At 37.5% G+C, this 25,889-nt stretch overlaps 1 protein-coding gene across 1 annotated transcript in view; it reads right to left on the minus strand.

Moving 5' to 3' along the window:
- Nucleotides 1-25,889, minus strand: part of Dpyd (dihydropyrimidine dehydrogenase) — an 830,055-nt gene that overhangs the window by 113,688 nt on the left and 690,478 nt on the right. The window contains exon 20 of the mRNA XM_027395605.1: nt 4,885-5,064. Within this exon, the coding sequence (XP_027251406.1) occupies nt 4,885-5,064 (180 nt within the window). The remainder of the gene's footprint in view (nt 1-4,884; nt 5,065-25,889) is intronic.

Consider the following 25,889-nt stretch of genomic DNA (forward strand, 5'->3'; position numbering starts at 1 on the left):
GGTGTGGTTATAATATACACTTTAGTTGAATCAGGGTCATGATAAATGTATCTATTCATTTATCAAATACTCCATTTAAAATCTGTCTTTTTTAATGAAAATTCTATGCTAGTGGGAGAAAATAGATATAAAAGAAAATAAGATAAATAAAGCAAATATATTTGTTAATGCTAAGGATTGAATAAAGGGGTTTGTAGTCACTACACAAGCCCTTTCCCACTGAGCTACAATCACAGTCCAAACTTGAAAGCCACAATTTAGGAAACAGTATTGTCTTCTGGTGGTTACTATCTATACAATTTCTGTCATGGCTATGCCATGACAGAAATTGTATATATATATATATATATATATATATATATATATATATATATATATTCTTTCTCTCTCTGAAAACCTGACAGTCATCACCATATAAAATAACCAGACCCTCCTCATGACGGTCTGGCACTGTGTTATCTGTGTTATGTTAGCATCCTTTAGGACCTGTGCATCATCCCTGTATGCATGGCAGGCAGTAGCAGTACCCTGTTTCTGTACACAGGTGCAAAAGGTCCCTTTAAGAGACAAGTTTTTCTCACTACAGCTGTCTCTTTTCCACTGTTCCTCTGAAGAGCCAGGCAGGTCTTTGTTGCTCTCTCTCTCTCTCTCTCTCTCTCTCTCTCTCTCTCTCTCTCTCTCTCTCTCCCCAATAAAACTTCCTACATAAGTTCTGTCTTCATGGAGTGTTTGTACCTCACCTGCCATGGAATTCGCCAAGGGGATGACCCTCGTGAGTCCACATCATAGCATGTTACTTTTGATTTTAAAACAACAGAAGGATACAGGTGGCCAGCTGCCTCCTTCTTTGGTGTCTACCTTCAAAACAAAGCCTCGCCCTCAAAGCTGCTCTACAGGTTCCACGGCAGCATTTCTGATCTCATCCTAATGAGAGCTCCTTAATGAGCACAGATTAGGTTCACTTATTAATATCTCTGATATGTATTTCATCATGCTTTAATACCTGCTGAAAGTAATTTGGCACGTTTACTTTTTCCTTATAAATGCCTGCTATTCCTGAAAGACCAAGCTGGAATTTTAATTACAAATTGGCTTTCTCTTTTTCCTCTAAATAAGAATACCACAGATAATTTGTGTAGTTTAATTCTATAAACATGTAGCATTGCTCTAGGTGCTTGGAAACTCATGGAAAAAGCAGATCTTGTATACAGTTTTAAAGTGCTTATAATGAGTTGCAGCAATGGATGAGGAGACACAAGAGGAGGAGAGGATATGCTAAGCTTGCTAATTGTATGAGCAAAGGTCTGCAGAAGGACAGAGGAAGTGATTTGATTTTCCCATTGAGGAAGGTAATCCTTAAATGGCTTCATGAAGAAAATGAAACTCAAGGTATATATTAAAATAAGTGAGTGATCATTGTATTCATCCAGCAATTGAATCACTGTGGTGATTTGAATAAAAACAGTCCTCATGGGTTTGTAGGGAAAGGCACTATTAGGAGGTGTGACCTTGGTAGAGGAAGTTGCTACTGGGCATGGCTATGGGGTTTCAAATGCTTCAGCTTGGCCCAGTGTCTCTCTCTTCAAGCTCCCTACCTATATAGATAGAGAACCATCAGCTACTTCTCCAGCACCATGTCCGTTTGCATATTGTCATGCTTCCTGCCATGATGATAATGAACTAAAACACTGAATCTGTAAGCCAGCCCCAATTAAATGTTTTCCTTTATAAGAGTTGCTGTGGTCATGGTGTTTCTTCACAGCAATAGAAATCCCAACTAAGACAAGCATGTCCTACATTATGGACACTGTTATAGACACTGGTATATAGATCTGGGCCTTCAATATGTTTATCATAACTTTGACACATTTACCAAGCCAAGAAAGCATAACAGTTGCTTACTACCCTACTCCATTATTTCTTCTGGCTCGTTTCCATCTCATTTTATTAAAGTAGATTCATAAAATGGGGCTTACTGGTTTGCCTTCATTAACTTTTCATTGCTGTGATTGAAATACCCTGGCTATAGAAACTTAAATGAGAAAAGGCTTATTTTGGTAGATGGTATTAGAAGGGTACACTCTGTCATGGCAGGGAAGGCATGGGGAAAGAAGCAGGAAACTGGTTGCTCTAACTGTATTCACACTCAATGTCTTTTCAATGTTCTAGTGCTTTGAAGAGAACCCAGGCCAAGGACCTGTTACACACACACACACAAAAAAAAACCAAAACAACAACAACAACAACAAAAAAACAAAAAACAAAAAACAAGCCAAAAAAAAAAAAAAAAAGCATTTAACTGGGGACTTGTTTACAGTTTCAGAGATCTACTCCATAATCCTGCCAGGAGCATGGCCCACACATGGTGCTGGGGCAGTAGTTGAGAGCCACATACTGATCCACAGTTTTCCCTGTAGGACTGCAAAGCTGTTCCAGAGGCAGGGAACAGCAAGTGAGATGCACAGAGCCTGGACTATGCTGGAGCTGTGTCCGTTAACTGCTTCCCTTGCCTGGCACATTAGGGCTTGCTCAGTAGTCCTGTTCCTCTCTCCAGCAATGAACAGCAAGGATATTTAGTTCTGTGAATTTCTGGTCACAGTCTTTGCTGCTCAATTATTAGACTGTCCAGTTTCTTTCATGGTTCCCCTCAAATAATGACATCATTTTTCTTAATTCCCACGCCCCCAGATGCCAAATACTAACACCGAATTTACCAATGCCTTGAAAAAGTAGCACACCTCACTTAGCAAAATTCTTTGCCTAGCTAAGGTATCACAGCTTCACGTTTTCCATTATCAAACTCTGCATTACAGTTGTTCTCTTTCCTTTTCAGAGTGTGCTTTTAGTTCAATCTAGCATGGTTTATGAAAGAGATAGTTTAAGGGGGATATAGTTTGTACTTTTCAAATGAGACTTAGCTAATTCTGGTATATTTTTCTGAGCAGGATCTATACATTTTCTCATTTTTCCTATGGCATGGGAACACTGTAAGGTAAGGTGTCTTAAATAGCATGTTGCAATATTTTAACAAGTTGCTTACACACACACCACACACACACACACACACACACACACACCATTAAGGAGAAAGAGACAGGAAGCCGGCTGAAATGGGTGAGCCCAGAGTACTTAGATTCATGAGTCAGGACGTTAACATACAGGGGATGTCTCTTATTGTTTTAGTCATACTAGTTTGCACCAGAGAACCCAGGGTCTATTACTAGACCATCCTCTTGTTTCTCATTTTATATTTGAGAAATGATTTGCAATTTTTTTGAATAATTGATAATGTTGAAAATTATACTAATGATCTTGCTGAATGCTGGGCTTACCAAAATAAAGTCCAAATCTCTATCTAAACTATTAGAAAATCTATTTCCATTTATGTCACAGACACAGATGTCCTCTTCCTGATCCATCATTCCTTTGAATATGGAAATAGAGTGACGAGGGTGAATGCCCGTTAAAAGACAGAACAGCATAGAAAAGAAAGGCTGCCTACATTTCAGCTCACATGACACATACCCAAGTTTATAGATGGTCATAAACTACCATGTCAGAAACAATTTCTTTTAGATAGATATTTTTACATTGAATATGTGTAATGTCATCTATGAGTTTTTACTTATAAACATCCTTAGGGTATTGCTGATCATTGATAAAGGCAAGAACACTCTCTGAATACTGAAGACTCAGTCTATGATAATATGATTAGTTACACTAATAATGCTGCTTAGGCACTGTCTTCTAATTACAATATTATAAATATTAATGTCACAGCCTTTCTGTTTGATTGCCACTCATGGAGTCATTCATCATGATATTTTCCTGGAACCCACTTTGTAGATTTTATTTCGTTCCCTCTTTCTCATTACTAAACTTGCAATCACACATATCATTCTTCGACAATTCTTTATTTTTGGCTATCTGTTAGGCTAAGGACAGTGATATTTCTCAAGAACACTGCCCAGTTACATGTTGTATTCCTCAGTCTTGCTGAGCCTCTCACCATCATCCAAGGTGGCACACCCAGGGTTTTTGTTTTCCATTCTTTTTCATGTGACCTGTTTCAAGTTAAAACTCATGTGAATTATTAAATGCTTCCTTAAAGAATCTTTTCATACTGCCTCTCTCTCTCTTTTTTAAAGTTAATTATTGATGTAGTGACAAGCTGAAAAGACTAAGAATTATAATTTTTTCTCCCCTCATTCAGGACTCAAGAAATATCTTCTGACAATAGTTGTCTATTTAGAATAATACAAAGGCAACACAAAGGCGAAATGCTGAAGGTTGTTTTAGAAAAGAGTTGCTCAAATCACTGTATTATACAAAATGTAAATGTAGTGTATATTTCTCAGCAAACAGCAGTTAGAGGGAAAGTTAGGCTGCAACCTTTGGAGGCCAGGTTTAACCACACGGCAGAGGCAGTTACAAAAGATACTGATTAGATTTTAATTTTAAAATGGCATCATGTTATTCAGGACTCCAGTGATTTGATTGTCTTGAAAATAGAAAGGCAATGTTAGAGTCTCCAGAGTTTGTTAAAAAAAAAATAATGAAATTCCCAGCTCCCCACTGGAAATAATACTAGCCATCAGTATTGTCAGTGAGAATTTATAGGTACTTCACACCACAAACTCCAATCTTTTTCTTTTATATGACCTTGTGTTTTATCAGAAGGTAACTCAGAGATCTCTTGTATAGCCATAATCAAGCCTGCTTCAGAATGATTCTACTGCAAAAAAAAAAAAAAAAAAAAAAAACAACATCAAAGAGGCACTGTCTTCAGTACCTAGGGGAGGCATGGCAAAGCAAATGACCTGAAAGAGAAATGAACCCAAGCAGAGTTCTCCATGGTCAACACAAGAACAGACTAGCACATACCTGTCCTGTGAGCTCAGCAATACGTGGAACTGGTTTCCCTTTCTGATGACTCATAATGGCTGGACTCTGCCCATCCCAGTCTGCTAACTCTTCAATGCTCTTCAGATAAAGCAAGGCTTTGAGGCCAGTGCAGTAATCTTCAATCACAGTGAAGTCCTGATTTTGAATAGCGCTGCATACCTTGGGAAGATGGAATGGAAAAACATCAGACCAAGAGCCTTCTTTTCAGACAGACATCACCTTCAGTCATTTAATAAATGCTCATGTCCCAGATCTGTTGTGAGCAGAGCAGAGCAATCCTGGATGGAAATAGGAGTGGCAGGCAAGGGGTCAGAGAACTTAGAGAAGCCGAGGAACCTCTAGAGGCACCAAATCCTTCCTTTAACTTTTCGTGTTGACATTCTCACAGGCATGAATACACATTGCAAAGCATTGGAAATTATATATTGTAAATACACCAGATATATCTCCATACAGGTGTTAAACACTGACGCCTATGGTTGAATTTTGGCATAACATAGATACTTAAACTCTCTCTTTTCCCCTCTCCTTTGACTCTACTGCCTATGAGCCATTCTCAAGCCTTAAAGTGGCAAAAATAGCCTCTTCCACTATGGCTGGTGAGCCTTTTAACTTGCACACAGATTTCTTCTACAAACCCATGCTTGAGAAATACACAGTTGAATAACAAAAAGAAAACAAAATGCTCCTAATGTTTTATATTTATGTCGGGTATAATTCACAGCTATGATTGGCAAAATGTGGGCTGGGCGCACTGACTAGGACTTTGTTTTTTAATGAGATGGTTTTACTGCTTTCGAGGAGGTCTTTTTCCCGTCTTCATCCAGCTAGCAACCAACCCTTCTTCATTCTCTTAATTGTTACCTTTTCAGGGAGGTTCCAGGATCTCAGAGCAGGTTAGGCATTCCTTTACATACAGCTATCTTTGATTTATAATTAACGTATGATAATATGCTTGGCAGCTTAGTTCTTAGCTTCACAGAGGCTTAACAAAGTAAAATTGTATTTATTTGGGTCACTTTATTATTCCCAGGAACCACCACATAATTTACTCTGTACTCAATGAATTAAATGGGTGGTCATTAAAAAAAAACTTTTAAGAACAAATAAAGAACAAATAAATCATGTTAGGGTTACAGAAAAAATGGAAATCATCAACCTTACTAACCTATATCAAATGTGCCCAGTAAAGCAGTCATCCAAATAAAACTAAGGAAAGCCCAATTTACGTCTTTTTTTTTTTCCAGATGCTGAATTCCTACTACAACTGACCAATATGTATGGATCATTGGTTCTAGTTCAACCTAGCAGAGACACATCTGCAGATACTCAAGTTGTGCATATAAAATGGGAATAATTTGCTCATTCTGCAGTGCACTTAAAATCAACTCCAGATGATTTTCTATTCACAAGACAGGGCAAATACTATCTAAAGACTGTTCTCAGTCTTTTTCATTTGGAGAAAAACAGAATATCCCTGGCCAGGACAATTGCGAAGTATCCCCCAGGTAAATCTTTCACCTAATTATTCCTTATCAATAAAAAATCAGAGTCAGGTATTGGGGTAGAACCTGAGTTATCAGAGAAGCAGAGGAGACACCAATTAACTCCTATCTCTTCTGTTTCCCCGTCCTTTCTAATCCCCACCTCACTACAGTCTCCTATCTGTCCTCAGTCCCCCAAAACCTCTGTGGTTAATTTTGGTCAGCTAGTGGCTAGCTCCACCCACTGACTCAAAGCAAACCTTATTGTCAGAATGGTATCAAAACATCACATGACAAAATTGTAACTACTTCCATATATTTTCTGTCTCTGATCAGTTTAAATAATTAGTGGAGAATCTATGACATGAAGAGTGAGCTGTGGATATCAAGGTGCTGGCAATGGTAGCTAATAGAAAGGAATTAGGTCAAATATGAATTAAAATTCACCCAAATGGGTGAATGAATAAGATTCTATTTCAAGGTCTCCTAAAGCCTTCTAGGCCACTGACTCAATAATCTTCACTATAATACATATGTCTGGCAGTACTATTTGGTAACTGGAAATAGTGTAGGTTGGTTTAGAGTAATCATTAAAATATAAAATGTTCCAGAATGGGAAAGAAGTGAATGAGTAGGAGAGGAAGGCTGTACAGGAGGAGGGAAAAGGAGAGGAGAGAAGAAGAGAGGAGAGGAGGGGAGAGGAGAGGAGGGAAAAGGGGAAGGGAAAGGAAGGAAAAGGAAGGGAAGGGAAGGGAAAGGAAGGGAAGGGAAGTGAAGGGGAGAAGAGGGTAGGGCAGGGCAGGCCAGGGAAGGAGAGAGAATCCATATAGCTAATAGTTCAGTGTATCCATGATGCCTGTGTAAATGTAGCGAAGTGTGGACTCTTCAGTGTTGAGGGAATCTTTGTGGTCCTTGTAACACTCCAAAGCTTAAAAGGAAGGCTAAGGAAGCAGGTCATAAAGGATGGAGCACAAAAGATGGAGGGGCTTAAGTCAAGTGCTGCAGAAAGTCCTCAGGAAACTCAAAGCTGAGAAGTGATCCCTAGATTTAGCCATCCAAGCAACAGTAGAGATGCTTGCATGCATAGGGAAGAGGCTTTGCCTAGGCCAGAAGCTACTGTGCTTTGGGGGCTAAGGAATGGATGAGGAATGAGAACCTAAGGTATAGGGACTTTCTGTACTTACAGGACATTTAGCTTCTGTTAGGGCATATGAAACCTGGAGAATATTGTTTTTCTTTGCTCTGTATTTTACTTTTTAAGTTGGGGTTTATGAGGATGTAGTCACTTTGTATTTCACAATAAGACAGAATGACTCCTATGCCCTGAACTTGGTTAAGATGACCTTAATGGCAGTGTGATAAGATGAAACCAATGTAATATTTAACATGAGAGGAGTCAAAATAGGCTTGACTCTCTGCTCAACAGCTTTTAATTAACTATATCATTTAGTCTTCAAAATAACCCTAACAAGAAGAATTATTTTTTAACAATATTTTTGTAGCAAAGGAATTGAGATCACAGAAAGGTCAAATTGAGGACTGAAGATCACATGTGGTATGGATGCTTACTGATTGTCACACAGGACTGGTGACTACATAGCATTTGTGATCATGTAAGACCCATGACTGCACAGAACTCATGTGGTCAAATTGGAGGTAGATATAAACAGACACAGAGGAAAAGTCATTTTAAAGTGATAATAATAATCATTCTTAGACTGTTTCAGACAAACATGTTTAGAAACATTTGATCTTCAAACCCAATATGGCTACCTTAAAACCCATGACGCTGGTTAAAAGTGACTAGTCTTTTCATTTGTTTTCTAGATTGCATAATAAGAGTGAAAATAATGATAAATCAGACCCCCCAAAAGGGAAATGAAAGTCATAATTTCCAATATTGAGATGTGATTTGTTTATATAAGGTAGGGAATATACAACATTCTACTTCTTGGGCAGAGTATTAATGAACTTTCTCAACACTTATGATGTTTTTGTTCTCAGGAAAATTTTGAGTGCATCATAATTTCCTCCACACATTTTCTTGTGACTTTTTGTTTTAGCTGTAGGAAGAAACTAATACTTTCTCTAATTTTCTTTGGTCATGCTAAGAGTTTATTTTTATAGTAAAAAATATATAGTTCAAATAGTCTCAGCACATGCACATAAGAAATTGGTTTTTTGAAAGTTACATATACTGTGTGGGATGTTGATAATTAGTTGGTGAAAGAATTCTAGAGCTATTTTTCAAAGGAATGAAAAGGGAAATATAACCTTAGTCATTCTAGATTTTTTTCAGAGTGAAAAATACAAAAGCTTTTAATCCAGAAGCATAGTATTTGTATAGGGTAACATCAGCCAAGACGTGAGAAATGGGAGTGCAGACTTAGTATCTTTGAAGTCTTGAAGAACATGGTGGAGGCATATGCTTTATACTCTACAGTCATCTGCACAAATGGGAGCAACACCAAGTATAGCTGGAAGGGTCCACCTGTGCACGCACACACACACACACACACACACACACACACACACACACGGCAATGGTCACCCTACTCATGTTCATTTCTTAAGTAATCTATTCCAATTTTACTGTCAGATAAGCTAGAACATGCTGTTTTTCTTGAGGGGTTTTTCTGATACTAGGAATTTTGCACATTAATATTTTCTTTAAAATTTTTAAGTTTGGGCTATAACTCAGTGGTTGGTACTTTCTTGGTGTGACCAAAATTCTGGTATATTAAAAAAATTAATACACATGAGCCCATCTGGGGATCTCAGTAAGATGAAGATTACATAGGTTCTTAGTGGGATACTAGAATTAGAGCATTGGTGGCAAGTTTCTAGGATGCTGTTGGACCACGCTTGCACTAGTTTGGAGTACTAGTAAAGGTCAATCAATATCATCTGCACCTAAAACACTGTCTGCAAAACAAAGTTCTTCTCAACAATCATGTATTTCTATCTTTCCCTACTAGTTATATTAACATCTTCACAGCCCTTAAGAGAAATGCTATTTATAAGAAACTGTGACTAATGAGACAAGAATAATTTTCTGATTACATAATGCTATGAGAAAATAAACCTTCGGATATATCATTAGGAACTGAGCTTCATCTGTAAACCTGTGACCTCAGAAATTGAAAGTGCTCAGGAATGTGCTCCTGGTGTCAACTTTACACTCCACAGAGGGCAAATGGTTAAAACGCCAATGTATAGCCACTGTGCCTAAATGGGTGTATTTTATATGGCACCTTTTAATTGTTTGTTTAGCAACTTTGATTAATGGCTGTTCACATATTTGTTTAGTATAATTGTTTCATTATTTAGTATAATTCATAGTGGCTAAGGCTGGTGTATCATTATTTAGTGTAATTCATCGTGGCTAAGGCTGGTGTCTCATTATTTAGTGTAATTCATTGTGGCTAAGGCTGGTGTATCTTTTTTGCACAGCAGGGTGTCAGGTACCATTATTATGATGATCATTGCCACTATCCATACTTTTCTAAGTGTGAGTGTTCCTATAGTGAGCTCTTTTAAATAGGAACTGTAAGATCCTCAGTGGGACCAGTCCCGTGTGAGTACCTAGGAGGCAGGTGGTAGCTGCCTGTGTAATGTGGTTTGAGGTATGTCATAAAGCTTTCTCTGCATCAACAGCTTCCTCTGGGGGTCTGACATGGTGCCCTAGATTTTTACTCTGAGTGAAGACACACTTTATCAAAGACCCATCTGTGGAAAAGCCATGCACAAAAACCTGGGAAGTGACAGAGCCTTTAAGGGCCCATTTCTTTCCCACAATTCCTTATTATGTGAAATTAAGTTAATAGTGAATTATGCATTGATGGAGATTTGTGTCTTGCAAAGCTCCTTTCCATGCTCCATTTCTTTCAGCAGTCAGAATAAACCTCATTTAGGCAGAGGAAGGGGAAATAGTCTTCCCTTAAAAATGGAAAGAGAATGGATGTGAAGTTCCACTTCTTAAAGTCAGATCTATCTTTGTGACAAAGTAAGTAAAATGGAGAAGAGCATACACAAAGAAGGCAGGCATGTGGCACATATCTGTATCTCTAACACTTGTGAGGCAGAGGCAAAAGAATCAATGGTTCGAGGCCAGTCTGACACACAGGGGGTGCCATCCTGGGTTACACGGGACCCTTTCTGAAGACAAAGCCAATGCAATGAAACAGAAAAGCAATATATAAAAACAGAACAGACTACTTGAGCTCTAATGAATTCTTAGATGCATATTTGTTAGCTTTCTTCACATCAAAGAATTAAACATTTTGCCCATAGAAAACAAAACACAATATGCTGAAGTGTTTAAAACAATAGCTACTGCTTAGTAAGTTAGGTATGGATTAGACAGGATTCAATTTTTAAATTTAAAAATGTTTGTTTCAGTGTCATGGAAGATTGTAAAACACTGTTTTTACTTTCATAAGTAAAAAAAAATAATGAAGCTTTGATATTGGTTAGTCTATTTATGTGTGGAACCCAATTCTCACTTGGGGGTTGTATCATTCCTTACATGAGTCACACTACCCCTTTCTAGTCTGAACCAAGTAGATGAATCCTTGCTGTGAATGCATTTATCTGTCTCTTATTGGTGTGTGTAAAAACTGAGGTCAGACTAACAGATGGCAGTAGATTGCACTGGTACAAGTTTAGTAGTGCAGAATTTAAAGGACCTAGCAATGGTCAAATGAAAAAAAAATTGCTTCTTCCAAAACCCCAGTTTCCTTTTAAGTATTCAGAAGATACTAAATCTAATTCCAGAGTATAATCCTAAGTAAGCAATCAAGCAAAGAAACACTTTGTAAAAATCCGAGCACCCTGAGACCTGCTTATGTTTGGTGTAAGAGAACAGCACATTTTTCAAATGAGAGTTTGAGATGCGCTAAAGTTCTAAAATGAAGATCTTGACCTGTGAGATATAACTCAGATAAATGTATGATCATAATGATCTTCTTTTTATTTCTTATTGCATAGGAAGACAAACTACCACCCAGATCTCAGAAACCCATGCCTTCAGGCATCATGCTAGTAAGATACACATTTGCCATTCAAATGTCCAGTACTCTCAAAGTTCCTGTCAATTCAGAAGTAAAATTAATATCGGAGAGTAAATATATTCAAATAAGAATACAAATGCAACAATAGTTCTCAAGTCCCCATCTACAAACTGTTACATAGTTACCAAGGATTCCAATATCTTCCCATGAACGCTGTCCACCCATGAAACATGGACTAAAAAGCATCAATGATTTATTTTTTTAAAAGATTTTAAGAGATTTAATTGTGTACATGCCAGTGTGTTGGCATATACAAATGTATGCAGGTGTTGAAGAGGTGAGAAGATGGTGTCTGAGTCCCAGGAACTGTAGTGACACGTGTTTATCAACAGTTTGATGTGGGTGCTGGGGACGTAGTTCCTCCTTCACATTAGTACATTAACCACTGAACACTCTTTCCAGGCACCAATCTAGTCAATCTTTAAAATGATCCATCTTTACTAATGTATTTTGATAGATAGATTAGGCTAAACTGTTTAAATGATGTCAAAACTCTGAAATATTTTACTGAGTGCTTTAGTTTCCAAAGCATGATGTTAATAAGTCAGAAATATTTAGGTTATGATTTATTTTCCAAAGGATGCTCAAAATAATATCAAAGGGAACTCCTTTTTTGTTTTTGTTTTACTTTTGCCCATTTAGCTTCCATATTTTCTAGATTCAGAGTTCAGAAAAGTTAAAGGCTCTGTCCCTGGACACACAACTCATGAGGAGCAGGGCTGGCTCCCACCCTGTCTAAAAGTGCTTCTGTTGTCCTGTTATTACCTCTGCTGTCTACACATCAAAGAATGATGTGTGCTCGGATGAGAATGACACCCACAGGATCATATATTTGAATACTCAATCCCCAGGTGGTAGAACTACTTGGGAAGGATTAGGAGGTGTGGCCTTGTTAGAGGAAGTGTACCACAAGGGGCAGGGGTGGGATCTGAGCTTTCAAAAGACTAGGGCGATTCTGAGTTAGCTTTCTCTGTCTCCTAGTTGTGTCTAAAGATGAGAGATCTCAGGTTATTGTCCCAGTGCCATGTACACCTGCCTGTTGTCATGCTCTCTGCCAATATTAAAATAATTGCAACAACTATGTTCTGAAAGTGCAAGCACCAAGTAAGCTCTTTCTTCTCTTTCCTTTTTTTTTTTTGCAGTGAACCTCAGAACTTCTGCCACACTTCTGCCTGCCTGCCCCCAAACTTTTAAATTGACCCCCTTCATGATCTCCATTGGAGTTTGAAGAGAGAATAACCACAAAAGCTCAAAGAAGCTCTTTCTTCTACAGGCTGCTGTATCTATCACAGTGTCATATCTCAGCAACAGAAAAGTAACTAAAATAACTGGAAAGTGTAATGTCCTGTTGATAAGTGATGAAACCCAAATTAAACACTGAACACCAACCCAAATTCACAAGGTTACTAAGGGTCACTACCAGTACCAGGACTCAGAATTCCTGATTTTTACAGATATTCTTGTGGATTCTTATTTTAAAAAATTCAGTCTTTAATGTGACAGCAGTTTTGTATATGCAGAAAAGCACTTATTAATACTTTTCATCAGAAATATCTTATTGCAAAATGATTCCAAATGCATCGACCAATAATGTTGCAAAGCCACAGATATTTATCTTTTAGAATCTTCATATTTGTACGAGACACTTGAATGTTTACTACTGAAACTCAAAACAGACCTTTGTTGTGCTGGGAAGGTAATGCAATCTTCAATTCCACCTATTAACAATAATTCCACTGATTAATAATATCGAATTTCCAGTGGCACACAATTACTAAGTCCTCACTCTGAGTTGAAGTCTGACCAGTACAGACAAACATACTTTAAAAATGGTGAATAATACATATGGCTGAAGTAATAATCTGAATAATAATATCCCCCTGTGAGCTTCTGGCACTACATAAACATGACACTGCTTACTAGAATTCATGAATAAAAACACCAAATTATAATTTTATGAAAATATAGGTAAAAAGACAGCCCCTGGAGATACATATTATCAGTGAGCTGGATGGAGATATATTTGTATATTCACATGAAACCAGCACTCTTCGTTGTTTTATCATATTAGTTTCCATTTGTTGGAGCTGTACAACATCAAAGTCGTGATGTCCCTCTATATTGCATTTAGCAGTAATGTAGCGGACCATGTGAAGAAATCAAAGAGAGAGTTTCTAAGTAGATGCCTGGCAATTGAGACAGCAGGCTCTTTCATCTGTTCAGTAACTGTGGTAGTGCATTGATTTAAACTCCTTCTGAGATCTCAAATGCTTTTATATTCTTAGGTCTCTCAAGCAGCTCCCCCCTCCCAAAGTGATCAAATTCCAGCATTCAGCAGAATACCATCTTGTTTCCCCCAAAAGAAGAAGGCTTATTTCAGCTTTGCTACATACGAAACTGCACTAAGATCACTAAGTAAAATAGTTGTTCAAATGTTGCTCTATTAAGAAATCTGGCTTTGAGTTCACTTTTCTACGTTCTGGCCACAGCAAATTGGATTGGAAGGAAAAGAACAACAAACATCCACACGGATGTGGCTTTCGACAGGCTCAAGTCATAATAAAAGTCTGATGGAAAAGCAGCTTGGCTTATTAAATATTAAAAAAACTTTTAAAACGTGATGCATTAATAAATCCTAACAGTATAGGAGTGACTTACGGTGTTTTATTTCAGTATATTCTGGTTTTCTTTGTCACTCACTTTGTCTTCTTATTTAACCTCTTAAATTATAGCATATCTGACAAATTCAAAGTACAGGAATTCCCTCCTGCCCAATCAAGAAAGTGCTTCATGGAGCTTGTACATCCATTTTTCGATGTCAGTCTGTGGCTTTTCTTTGTCTAATTAATTTTTTAATCCAAGTCCAACTAAAGTGAGGGTAAAGAGAATAAAGTGTTTTTAAAATAATATCTTACTGAGATCCAAACCACATTTGGCCAATTAGAATAACATTGTCAGTTCCCCAAGACACAATGGGTAACATGTTACCAATTCAACTACCACTCAGAAGCGCCTAAGGGGACGGATCTCTACTGCACTGTGGTGACCATGTGACTTAACTGAGGATGGTCTGGGTTGATTACTCAAAGGGCTGTACTCTGCAGGGGAAGCCCCCCGTGCCCCTTTCCTTGCAACTGTCCTTTAGAAATTGAGTTCCTCTTGGATTCAGATCTCTATAATAGCCTGCACCCAGAAATAATAATAATAAAAGAATCAGATAGAGGCACAGTACCTCAAACCTTTCATGTGAGTCTAGAGGTAAATTGGGCAAGCCCAGCTCAACATGTGGAGCAGAAGAATGGTGATTGCCCTTTCGCATCTTCAAAGACCGTACTGTTGATGGCTTTGCCTCCCTATGGACATAAATACAGTTCTCAAAAGAGCACATCAGCCCCAGAGTTCATAAACCAACAGGCTCCTGGGAACACCATTCTTTGGTCATTGCTGCGGCTGCAGTTTGTGGAAGCTTGACCAATTTGCTCCATAGGCAGTAGAAATTTCTAGTAAAAGAATTTCTCATCTTCCTGGGTCAGATTTTGGTATAGCATCATTTAGGACATGTCTCTTCCATCACTCTTCAATGATGGGTGGTGGTGAGTGGGTCTTCCTGGACCACTGTGCATGCTCACCTCTTCTCATGATGAAAGTAGAGTAAGAAAAGGAAACCACACACCCAAACAATATCTATCATCTGACTAAAGTTGGAAAAAGACTCCCCCTTTCAACAGAGTCAGCTAGCACAGCTTTGGAGACTTGATTTGTTGTGTCGTTTACTAAAACACCACATAGAGTGTTGATCCCTGAAGGAAAATAAGGATACTAAAATAGGGGCTAGAGAGATGGATCAGTGGTTAGTAGTACTTGCTGCTCTTGCAGAGGACCTGGGTTCTTTTCCCACAACCCACATGGTGCCTCACAACCATCTCTAAGTCAATTTCTGGTGATCCAACATTCTTTTCTGACCTCCACAGGCATCTCCATGGTAAATGAAAAAACATTATCCTTTCATCATTCCCAGCAAAAGCATGTCTCCAAGTTAAACTACACCAGAATCTACAGAAATCCACATTGAATCCTTTTCTTTTAAAGTGAATTATTTTTTAGCTTCTTTGTTCCTCACAGTAACACTTAAATCTTAATTTCTTTTCCTTCTCCTTAATTATTGTTTGAATCCTCTGACATTTTTCTATAGTGAGAATCAACTCCACTTCTTCTACATCTTCTTGATAACCAAACTACTATTAACCATGGCCACACTGGATATTTTTTTTGTCACCCAGTGTTCCCAGTTTGGAGATGTGAATTATAGCAATTATTGTTGAATTTTATTTCCTTTAAGTATAACTGAAAGGTATTTGTACCTCAGAATTCTCTGAAGATAATATTAGCAATTGCTGAACTTATAGTATCAAATCCAACATGTGTAGTACTCTAAACTACTACTCTCCACACATAGCTATATATGTTAAAGAATTCATATGACAATATAATAATGTTTACTATGTAGTTGTACAATTTGGTGGAGATAAAATATACAACCATAGATAAAATGGAGCCATAGAGGCTAAGGAAGATTTACTATATTCTTTTGCATCTGGATTCTCTAATACTTGGGATTCTGCATCACACACATATCCAAGTCAGTCCAGTTTTGCCTTATGGTCAAGAATCATATTGTATTTTAAATAGCACTTTATCTTTAATAATTTCAGGTTCTTGCTTTAAATAAGTTCATTACTTTATCAATTTACTTCCAAGTAATCCAATTCTGTATGTTTGTGTAAATACGGACATTGAAAATGCTCTGTTCTTCAATCCATGTCTTTAAAAACACCTCAGTTGCATAACAAGTGCTTTCTCTCTGCTCTTGCCAGATACACAGTCTTTGATACTTAAAGCATTATTTTGTACTCTGATCATGAGATAAATTCTTAAACTTAGCATTTAATTAAAGGAAAATACTTAAACTTCTCAAGCAATTCCCCATCCATCCATCTATTCTTTCAGTCAAGAAATACTAATTCATGCACTAACTGTTTTGCTTCCACAGCTCAATATTGAACATAACCTGTGACTGCAGCATCCTGGGGTTAGGCTTCTTGCTTTCTGTCTGTGGGGATGCACCTTCTGTGCAGAGCTGTTGTGAGACCCCACGGAGATAAGAATTAGGAAGTGCTAGTTATCAGGAAGGCAGGGCAGGTATGTATTTAAGACAGTGTGCCTGATTCAGGAAGAAGGACACTTGTCTACTTAGGGATTTTGTACCTCAATGCCTTCATACAAACAAAATTCTATGATAAGCTACTCCATAGAGACTTACGAATAAAAGGATGACCTGTGTGTGTTTTAAACAGGTTAATTACACAAAAATAAGTACCTTAGAGAATTTTGAGACTTGGGAATGACTGAGTACCAATTATCATGCTTTAAAAGTATGATCCTAATAAAGCATCACCATTCTATCAACCAATCACTATACTGCAGACTTTAAGTCAATTAATAAATATTAATTAGGTTAAAGGAAACTATAATAAGGTAAACTTAACTAAAACTGAATTCTTGATGGTTTATATTTCAGACTTGCGTATAAAATGTTTAGCTTCTGTGCATGTTCAAACCTTTGACATTATGATATGAGACTTCCAGTTACAAAATATGTTTTTTCACATTCATAGCAATCCTAGGATATCTGGGTCCTGGGGGTACAAATTGGATACACCTGTAAGACCACTATTTAAAATTTGAAACTGTCATCACATATATTCAGTAATCATATAATTCTTTAACTTGAAATTGAATGGATTTTAACTATTTTTATAAATTACTCCCATTTATTTTTATGCCTTATCAAGGTTGTAGCCTGTGAATGCAAAAGCCCTCTTCCTTTTGCTGTGTAGATCTGGGCATTGGAATATGTAGTGTACTTGGCCATAATGGATTCATTCATAATTTAATTGATTGTTTTCTCTTGCATCATTGTTTTTGGCTAGTAATGAGTTACAGAACTTTTTTTTTCTCACATTATAAGGCGACATTGTCACATCTAGTGTGATTTGGATGGAGTTAATATCCATGGTGTAGTGATTGATTTAGGGAAGGCAGTAATGAGATTACAGCTCATGCCCTTAAAGCCTGACATCTGAAATCCTATCATTTTCCGCATGAAGAAATATGTTAAATATTATAATATCTGACATGTCTATCACTGTGGGATTAAGCTAGCTATCTGAAACATTGGTTTGATATTTTGATCCTTAGACACATTATCTTCTTTTGTCTTACAAACACAGAATAATTGATTTGAGGATGATGGAGGTTTATATTTGCATGCTCTCAGTTTTAATTCCAAGAAGTATTACTATGTCCTCATGCTTTAACTCCCTCACCTTAAACAAAAGCAGCCAATAATACTCATGGGTCTTTCCTCTGATTATGTGGGGCAAAATGCAATAAGAAGAGTATTTCACTGGGGCATTGAAAGTTTTAGCAAGTTGACTTCTCTCCTCTCTCTCTTACACACACACACACACACACACACACACACACACACACACACACACACACATACACATTCAGTGTGTGGTCATTCTTAGTAGCTAAGCACAATAGGAAAGCACGTCTGTTGAATAATCCAAACAGTCAATTCATGGGAATGAATTTCTATATTTGGTAAGGGTAGTGAATGGATCGACCTCTCTTTGGAAGGAAACATTTTCCAGAATTTTTATTTATGTATTCTATTTCTTCCAACCTTTTCCCCAAATAGTCATACTCTTCTAAATCTTCAAGATTATCTCTGATAACCAATTGATTGGTGCATTATAGGAATCTGTGTCATGGGATAAACAACAGTATTCTGATTATAGTTAGGAGCTGTTCCACAGGCAAGAACTGAGACCTGATACTGTAAATCTGTCCAAAAATAGTGGCTAGGGTAGTCACTCCCTAGAGATTATTGAAAATTACTGGTGAATTATTAAACATGTGGTCACTTACTTTCCACGCTTAAAAATTTACTTATATAGATATAGCTAACTAAACAACCATTCATTTCTTTGAGCACCTACCTACATACATGTATCCACATATGTTGTTTTAACCTCTGTGACATCTCTAAGATGTAAAAATGCAATGTACCTTATCTAATCAGTAAGACATGCATTCCTTTATAGCACTAGGTTATACATATAGTTTTAGAAAGTACCAAAGAAAACAGATATATCTGTCATCCACCATTTTCATCAAGCACCCCGTCTTTCCATCTTGACTGTGCTGGCTAGTATTCTGACAGTACAATACAAGGTAGAGTCATTTGGCTAGAGGGACTCTCAGTTGAAGAATTGCCCCCATAAGACATGCCTGTAGGCAAGTTTATAGCCTATTTTTGTGATGGAAGATCAGCACTGGTGCACCCAGCTCTCTAGCGGCAGTGTCATCCCTGGGCAATACATGAAAGCATGCTGAACAAGCCATGAAGACTAAACCAGTAAGTAGGGTTCCTCCATAACCTCTCCATCAGTTCCCACCACCAGGTTACTGCCTTGGGTTCCTACCTTGACTTCTTGGACTGTAGGCTATGATACAAACTCTTTTCTCCAGTGTTGCTTTTGCTCATGTTTCATCACAACAATAGAAACCCTACCTTGTCTATGTCTAGAGAGCATTTCAAGATTTCTTGCTCCTGGCAGCCTACAATTCTATTAGTTCAGAACCTACAAATCATGCTTTATTCCTTTATTTTCTTGTCTATAAACACCTAGTTTTTCAGCAAGCCTTGGAGCACTTGAACTATATCATATGGATCTGTTTGTCACTATTGTAACCCACCTGGATTGTTGCCACAGCTTCCTTTATCTATCCTCGTGAAATTGTCTGTATAAGCAACAGCTAGAATCACTATTTTAAAGTATTAACTGGGTCAGACCACTGATGAAGTCCATCCATGTCTTGCCACACTTAGAAAATTTGTAACATTTTATACAAACACTATGTGATCTGGTCATCTCACATGAAACTTCTTTGAGGACATCAAGTTTATTTTTGTCTTAGGCGCCATGCCTTGCCTGTCTGATGTCTTCTTCTTCTTCTTCTTCTTCTTCTTCTTCTTCTTCTTCTTCTTCTTCTTCTTCTTCTTCTTCTTCTTCTTCTTCTTCTTTCTTCTTCTTCTTTTGGTTTTTCGAGACACGGTGTCTCTGCCTAGCTTTGGAGCCTATCCTGACACTCCATCTGGAGACCATGCTGGCCTCGAACTCACAGAGATCTGCCTGCCTCTGCCTCTTGAGTGCTGGGATTAAAGGCATGCGCCACCAACGCCCTGCCTGTCTGATGTGTTCTAGATCTTCATATCATCACTGAGAAGAGTGAATCCTCTCATTCAGTTCTCAGTTTAATGCTCACCTATGAGGGCTTCCCTACCAGACAGGCTAGCAATTCAGTCACTATTGTCACATTGTCCAATTTTAATTTTATCCATAATAACCATTACTATTTAACATTGTTCTTATAGATTTCATTGATTCTGTTTTTAAAGTACATTTATTTAGAAATTGTAACAATAAAGTATGTTTATTTAACCGTGCCCTCCCCAGTCTCTTTATTTCTTTCATGTGTCATTTGTCTCTTATGTCTACCTGCATCTTTCCTAATCATAAATTTTCATTTTCACCCCTCTTGGCCCCCTTTTAGTTTTTCTAAGCTTTAAACTTATTTTTTCATGCTCCCCACACCGTATACATGCATACATACATACATACATGCATACATATATACATACACACGTACATACATACATACATACAACATACATACATACATTTGTCCAAAGGATCTGAATGAGAGACAAATGCAGTTTTTATCTTTCTGAGTTTGGGTCACCTCATTTTTACTTTGCCTTATACCTTTTACATTCAATAACTTGGATGAATGAGCACAGATAATGACTACCCCATTGACACAACACTTTGATATCAGAAGCCTCACACCTGAATTTCTCATCAAGCATTATTTGTCGATATATTTGAGGGAAATCTCTGCATAATCTACTCAGCTTTTCCTGAACTATATGTAGTCTGAGAGTCAAGACACTTGCTTCAATCCTGAGAATTTGTAGAAATTGTGATCAGTACTTGTGAGGAAATATTCTCATCATGACAACTGAATATCCAGGAAATCTAAGTCTACCTCTAAGAAAGAATTGGTAAATATGCACACGTCTTTAAAGGTGGTTATTTTTACATTTTGCAAAGATCAAAATAATTAGTTTATTCCATTTGAGGTAATAGTAAAAATATCAATGTGTTCTTAAATGAAGGAACATAACATTATTACCATGCATAAAAAAACCAAAAACCAAAAACAGGATTTCTCTAACTTGTTCAACTTCCCTGTTGTTTGTTTCTTCTTTTTTTTTCCTTAGACAGGGTCTTTCTATGCAGCCCTGGCTAGCCTGGAACTCTCTCTACAGAGGAGGCTAGTCTAGAACTCGCAGAGATCCACCTGCCCCTGAATTCTGAATGCTGGGATTAAAGTTTTAAGACACCATACTGGACCACCTCTCAAATTTCATTTTATTAACATGAATAACTCTTAATTTAAATTTCAAACCTTTAGGATTAAGTGACATCTATTTATACATTAAGCTGCCATATATTTTTTTTACAAATATTATTGTGTTCTAACTGGCATGCCATAAAGTTCACACATGATAAGTTTTCAGGCCAAGGATCTTTAGGAAGTTTTGAGAGTTGTGTAGCAGTTACTATAAACTTATCATGTGAAATGACCTTGTGCCTCGGGGAGATGTTCTCTGTCACCTTCCTAACGACTTATATTCTGTGTTGACAGACTTGACACTACTAATCATTCCAGTTTTATAAAACAAACATGACCTACATTTCATGCATCCAACAGGTCCTTTTTTGTTTGTTTGCCTCTACTCATTTTTTATACATGTTCATCAAACAGTTTGTGCTATTATAGTGCCAGCCCATGCACCACAGGGTAGTATTCCATGCTGTACATGTATCATACTTTGTTTATCTACTTATGTTGGTGTGGATTTGGATTGTCTCCAGTTTTTAGATATTTGGAATTTTGCTGCTTTGACCATCAGCATATAAGTCATTTTGGTTGATACTATATTTTTTCTTATTTTAAGTGAATACTCTGATGAGGAATTACTGGACAGTATGTGGTGACATCGTACATTTCAATAGATAAAGCATGGGGACTCACAATCTCTTCACAAGAACGACTTTTTAGAGTCTGTCTTTTGACACCATCATCCTAGTGAGCAGAAGTGACAGTATAATACAACCAAACATGATGTATTAAAATAAGACTCTGGACCAAACAGTCTGAACTTAGACTGCAGCTCTGCATTCTGTCTATGCTGTACCTTCACATTTCTGTCTACAGACTGGCGACAATTTAGACACCAATTTAGTCTATGAGGGTTGCTCTGACAATTATATTGTGTGGCTGAAATAACAAATGCTTATTTTCCAGTTTGGAACCTGGGAAGTACTCAGTCAAGGTGCCATCAGATGTGGTGTACGGTAAGAAGCACGGACAGCCTTACTCGCGTGGTATCCCCAAACGGTGGAAGAGTAAGAAAACTCTCCAGGGTTTCTCTTATAACATGATTAATATATGAAAACTGTTATATTGAGTTACCCAAATTACCTCCTGATACAATTATTTCATAGTGTAGGATGTGAATGAAAACTTTCAGAGGAGGCAGCCTATAACAAGAGCTACGTTAGAGGGTTATTAGCACTGTTACGAATTAATACAGCTTAGCATATAAAAGTTTCTGACACATAGTAAATTCTACATGATCATGGTATATTTTAATTTTGTTTTATCATTGTAATTTACAAAGTTATAATGTACTTAGCCTAATTATACACTGTAGTTAGTTCTGGAAGATTATTCATGTTAAAAATTACATTATTTATTTTTTGTGTGTATGTGTATGCACATATGTGTGTGTTCAAATGCACATATGCACAAGGGTGCAGTCAAACAACATCTTTTAGGGCTCTGTTTTACCCTTCTGCCATGTGGGTCCAGATACTGAATCCAAGTCATCAGTTTTGGTGAAGTCACATTTTCCCATTGAGCGGTCTTGCCAGCCCCTGTTACGTTCTCTTATTGAGTATAACTTGTGTACTATTCCTTCAGGTATTTCAGTGAATTATCATCAAGTCCAGGTGCCAGAGTGACAAGCACTAGCAACTAGGGCCTTGAATAGGCCATCTCAACCTAGCAGACCACTGCTAATCATAGGGCTTGTGAACAAACAGTGGTCTATTTGATCCATAAAATACACTATCCAGATAAAACAATGAAGACTGTCACAGGAAGTTGTTGTCCTTTTAAACTGTCAATTACATGACCATAAAGAACTTCTACCTCCTCCTCTTTACGGCATCCATTTGTTTCCTTGTCCCATTTCTCCTCTATTCACTGGCTTTGTAGCCAATGAATTGCTAGTGCTTAAAAGCAAAGAACAAATAAAAAAGGCAAAGGAGTGCCATTCCTCATGAAGCCATCATTGCCTTTTTTAGACCCTTTTCTAAAATCACAATGCCCTATCTTTCTCATGTGTCTTCTGATTAATAGCTAGAGAGGGAGCTCAGTAGCCATGCTGGTCCTTTAAGAAAATCTACTCCTGAAGTGTTCCAGAGAATGTCCCATGGGAATATAGGTGCAAGCCATGATCATTTTTCTGTGCTTAAGTCCCTGCTTCCTAATCTCTTTTGGTTATAAGTGTTGAGATCCATCCCAGTCTTCCAACAGCAAAGCATATTTTACTTGGTAACACCCATCTTCTTTACCTTTGGAACCTCATCAAAGACATGAGTTAAACCTAGGTTATGGTATGGCCGAAGTATCACTATGACACTGGATTCCATTTCAATTTCCCTATGTAACCACCTACAGTTTTACGAAGTTATTATCCAACTATTTGTGGGGTATGAACTTTTCTCTATTTCTGAAGTTCTTTGCTTCTATGAAAATAGTAGCGACTTACTTTGTTTAATTGAGGAAAAGATATATAGAAGTAGGTCCCCCAAAACATGAGACAGATTGCTTATACTGTTAGCTTAGTAACACACAAGTAGTAAGTTATTAATCATGGTGGCTATTCAAATGGGGTCTTGATATCCACAAGCATAGAAGCAGTTAGTATTTTGGATTGAGTGGCTCTTTGTCCTATCTCTTTGGTTATGAAATGGCCTTTCACCAGAAGATAAAATCTGGAAGGATGAGAAAGTTAACCCCCAGAAGGATGAAATTCAGGTAGAAAAGAAAAAGATGTGGCAAAATTTCCCTCCCAGTTTTCCCATGATGGTTGTCCTAAGATGTTGTGTTCTATGGGCTGTGTCTTTGTAAACAAAGAGGCAGATGTATCTCAGCTATAAATGACCTATACACAGTCCCATTTTTCTCTCTCAATTCTACATTTTCTTGCCTCTTATACTGTAGGTATTGTTCCCAATAAAAACAATTACACTTTACCCTCTCCTCAGGCTCTGTGCTGTATGAAAATAAGCTGGCACATGGCAGTGCAAAGTTAGAATAGAGAAGTGTAAATTTTTGTTTAAAGTTACATGTCCATTATAAGATCTCCTATGGATAATGATGATTGTGCTGCTGCTGCTGCTGCTGCTGCTGCTGCTGCTGCTGCTGCTGCTGCTGCTGCCGCCTGAAATCTGGTACCAGTCGCCTTATTTTATTCCATGTTTTGTCTGGCAAGCTTTATATGTGACTATACTTAAGCATGCCATACTTAATATGAGGCATTTCCACATTAAATCAAAATTAAGTAGAAAATATTTTCATGTATAATGAATCCATATTCATATAGTCAATGAGAAGCAGAGCTCATTTTTTTTTTTTGAGACAGGGTTTCTCTGTGTAGTTTTGGAGCCTATCCTGGCACTCCCTCTGGAGACCAGGCTGGCCTTGAACTCACAGAGATCCACCTGCCTCTGCCTTCCGAGTGCTGGGATTAAAGGCATGCGCCACCAACACCCGGCGCAGAGCTCAAACTTAAATCCAAACAATCTGATGCCTCTTCATTTGTGTTGAAGTTTCCATGGATAAGGGGGAGTGCTCAGAGCTTCCTGTTGCTATTTGGCAATTTCAATACTGTTATCACTATGTGAGTAACTGACTCTGGAATGAACAACATGAATCTTTGCAAGCCAGTTTATGAGAAGACCATGTGTCTAGACAGTAGAGATCTACTCTCTGAGGAATATGTGGCATCAGTTTTGACCTCCCAGGCCATTCAGCTTGTATGTTCACTATGAAGCATTTCAAAATACTCTTAGAAGAATCAATCTTTCTTTTACCTGTAGAAAACTGCTTCTCTCTCATAACTGAAGGTTATGATTCACTTGGTATTTGATTCAAGGCATTTTAATTTTGCTATGCATGATTTTATCCACTACCACACAGTTGCTAGCACAACTGTTCTGCACACAAAAGGGCATGTTTGTGCACAGGCTTATTATGTACCATCATTGACTAGTTAGGGATAAAAATACAAAGGTTTCCACTTAATGCGACCTATATACTTATGACGGAAACTGACCTATATCTTTTCCTTTCCATAGCCCTATTCAAGATAATGACTACAGACTCTTTAAACAGAAGAGTTTGTGTTGATGGACATCAGATCACCTGTGGTGATTGCAAATTAATGCTCTCCTGGTAATGCATTAACTGTGCACTATTGATCTACAATGTAATAATTGTAACTCCCAATAAGCAATCTTTATTTCCTTGAGTTTTGGGGTGATGCATGCATGTGTGTGTTTGCTCTTATTACTTTTTCTAAAATGCAGTTTTCTTTCACATTTAACTTTCTCTGTTTTGAACGTCCCCGAGTGAGAACATTTCTAACTTGTAATTAGAAGCCACAAAAATTTATGTCTTGGTCTCAAAAAGCATTTTTAGAAATCTCTGAACTGTTACTTGATGTGTAAGCCTCATATATGGTGCATAGATTCATATCTCTAGACTGCTATGCTTTTGAATAGCTAGTTTACTTATATATACAAAATCATTTGGTCCTTTATATAGAATTGCAGTTTGTTGAGAAACCTGCAGCCAAACATTTGAAAGTTTTCTTTAAAAGCAAGTCATCTTGGGAACTTTTAAGAATGAACTTTATACACACATATAAACAGTTATTGTAGAAGCAGAAAGCTAGGTATGGGAGAAGATGCAACTATCTCATAGGATAAATATCTATGTGTATCCTCATGGAATACTACTAATCATATTCATATTTCCTTATGTATGTGTCAAACATTCGTTTTAAAGTGTGTGTATATGAACATGCCACAGCACACATGTGAGCACCAAAGTACAATTTGCAGCAGTTGTTCCTTTCTTTCCACTGTCAGGTGGG

Source organism: Cricetulus griseus (assembly GCF_003668045.3).
Source record: "Cricetulus griseus strain 17A/GY chromosome 1 unlocalized genomic scaffold, alternate assembly CriGri-PICRH-1.0 chr1_0, whole genome shotgun sequence".
In the NCBI taxonomy this organism is placed as follows: domain Eukaryota; kingdom Metazoa; phylum Chordata; class Mammalia; order Rodentia; family Cricetidae; genus Cricetulus; species Cricetulus griseus.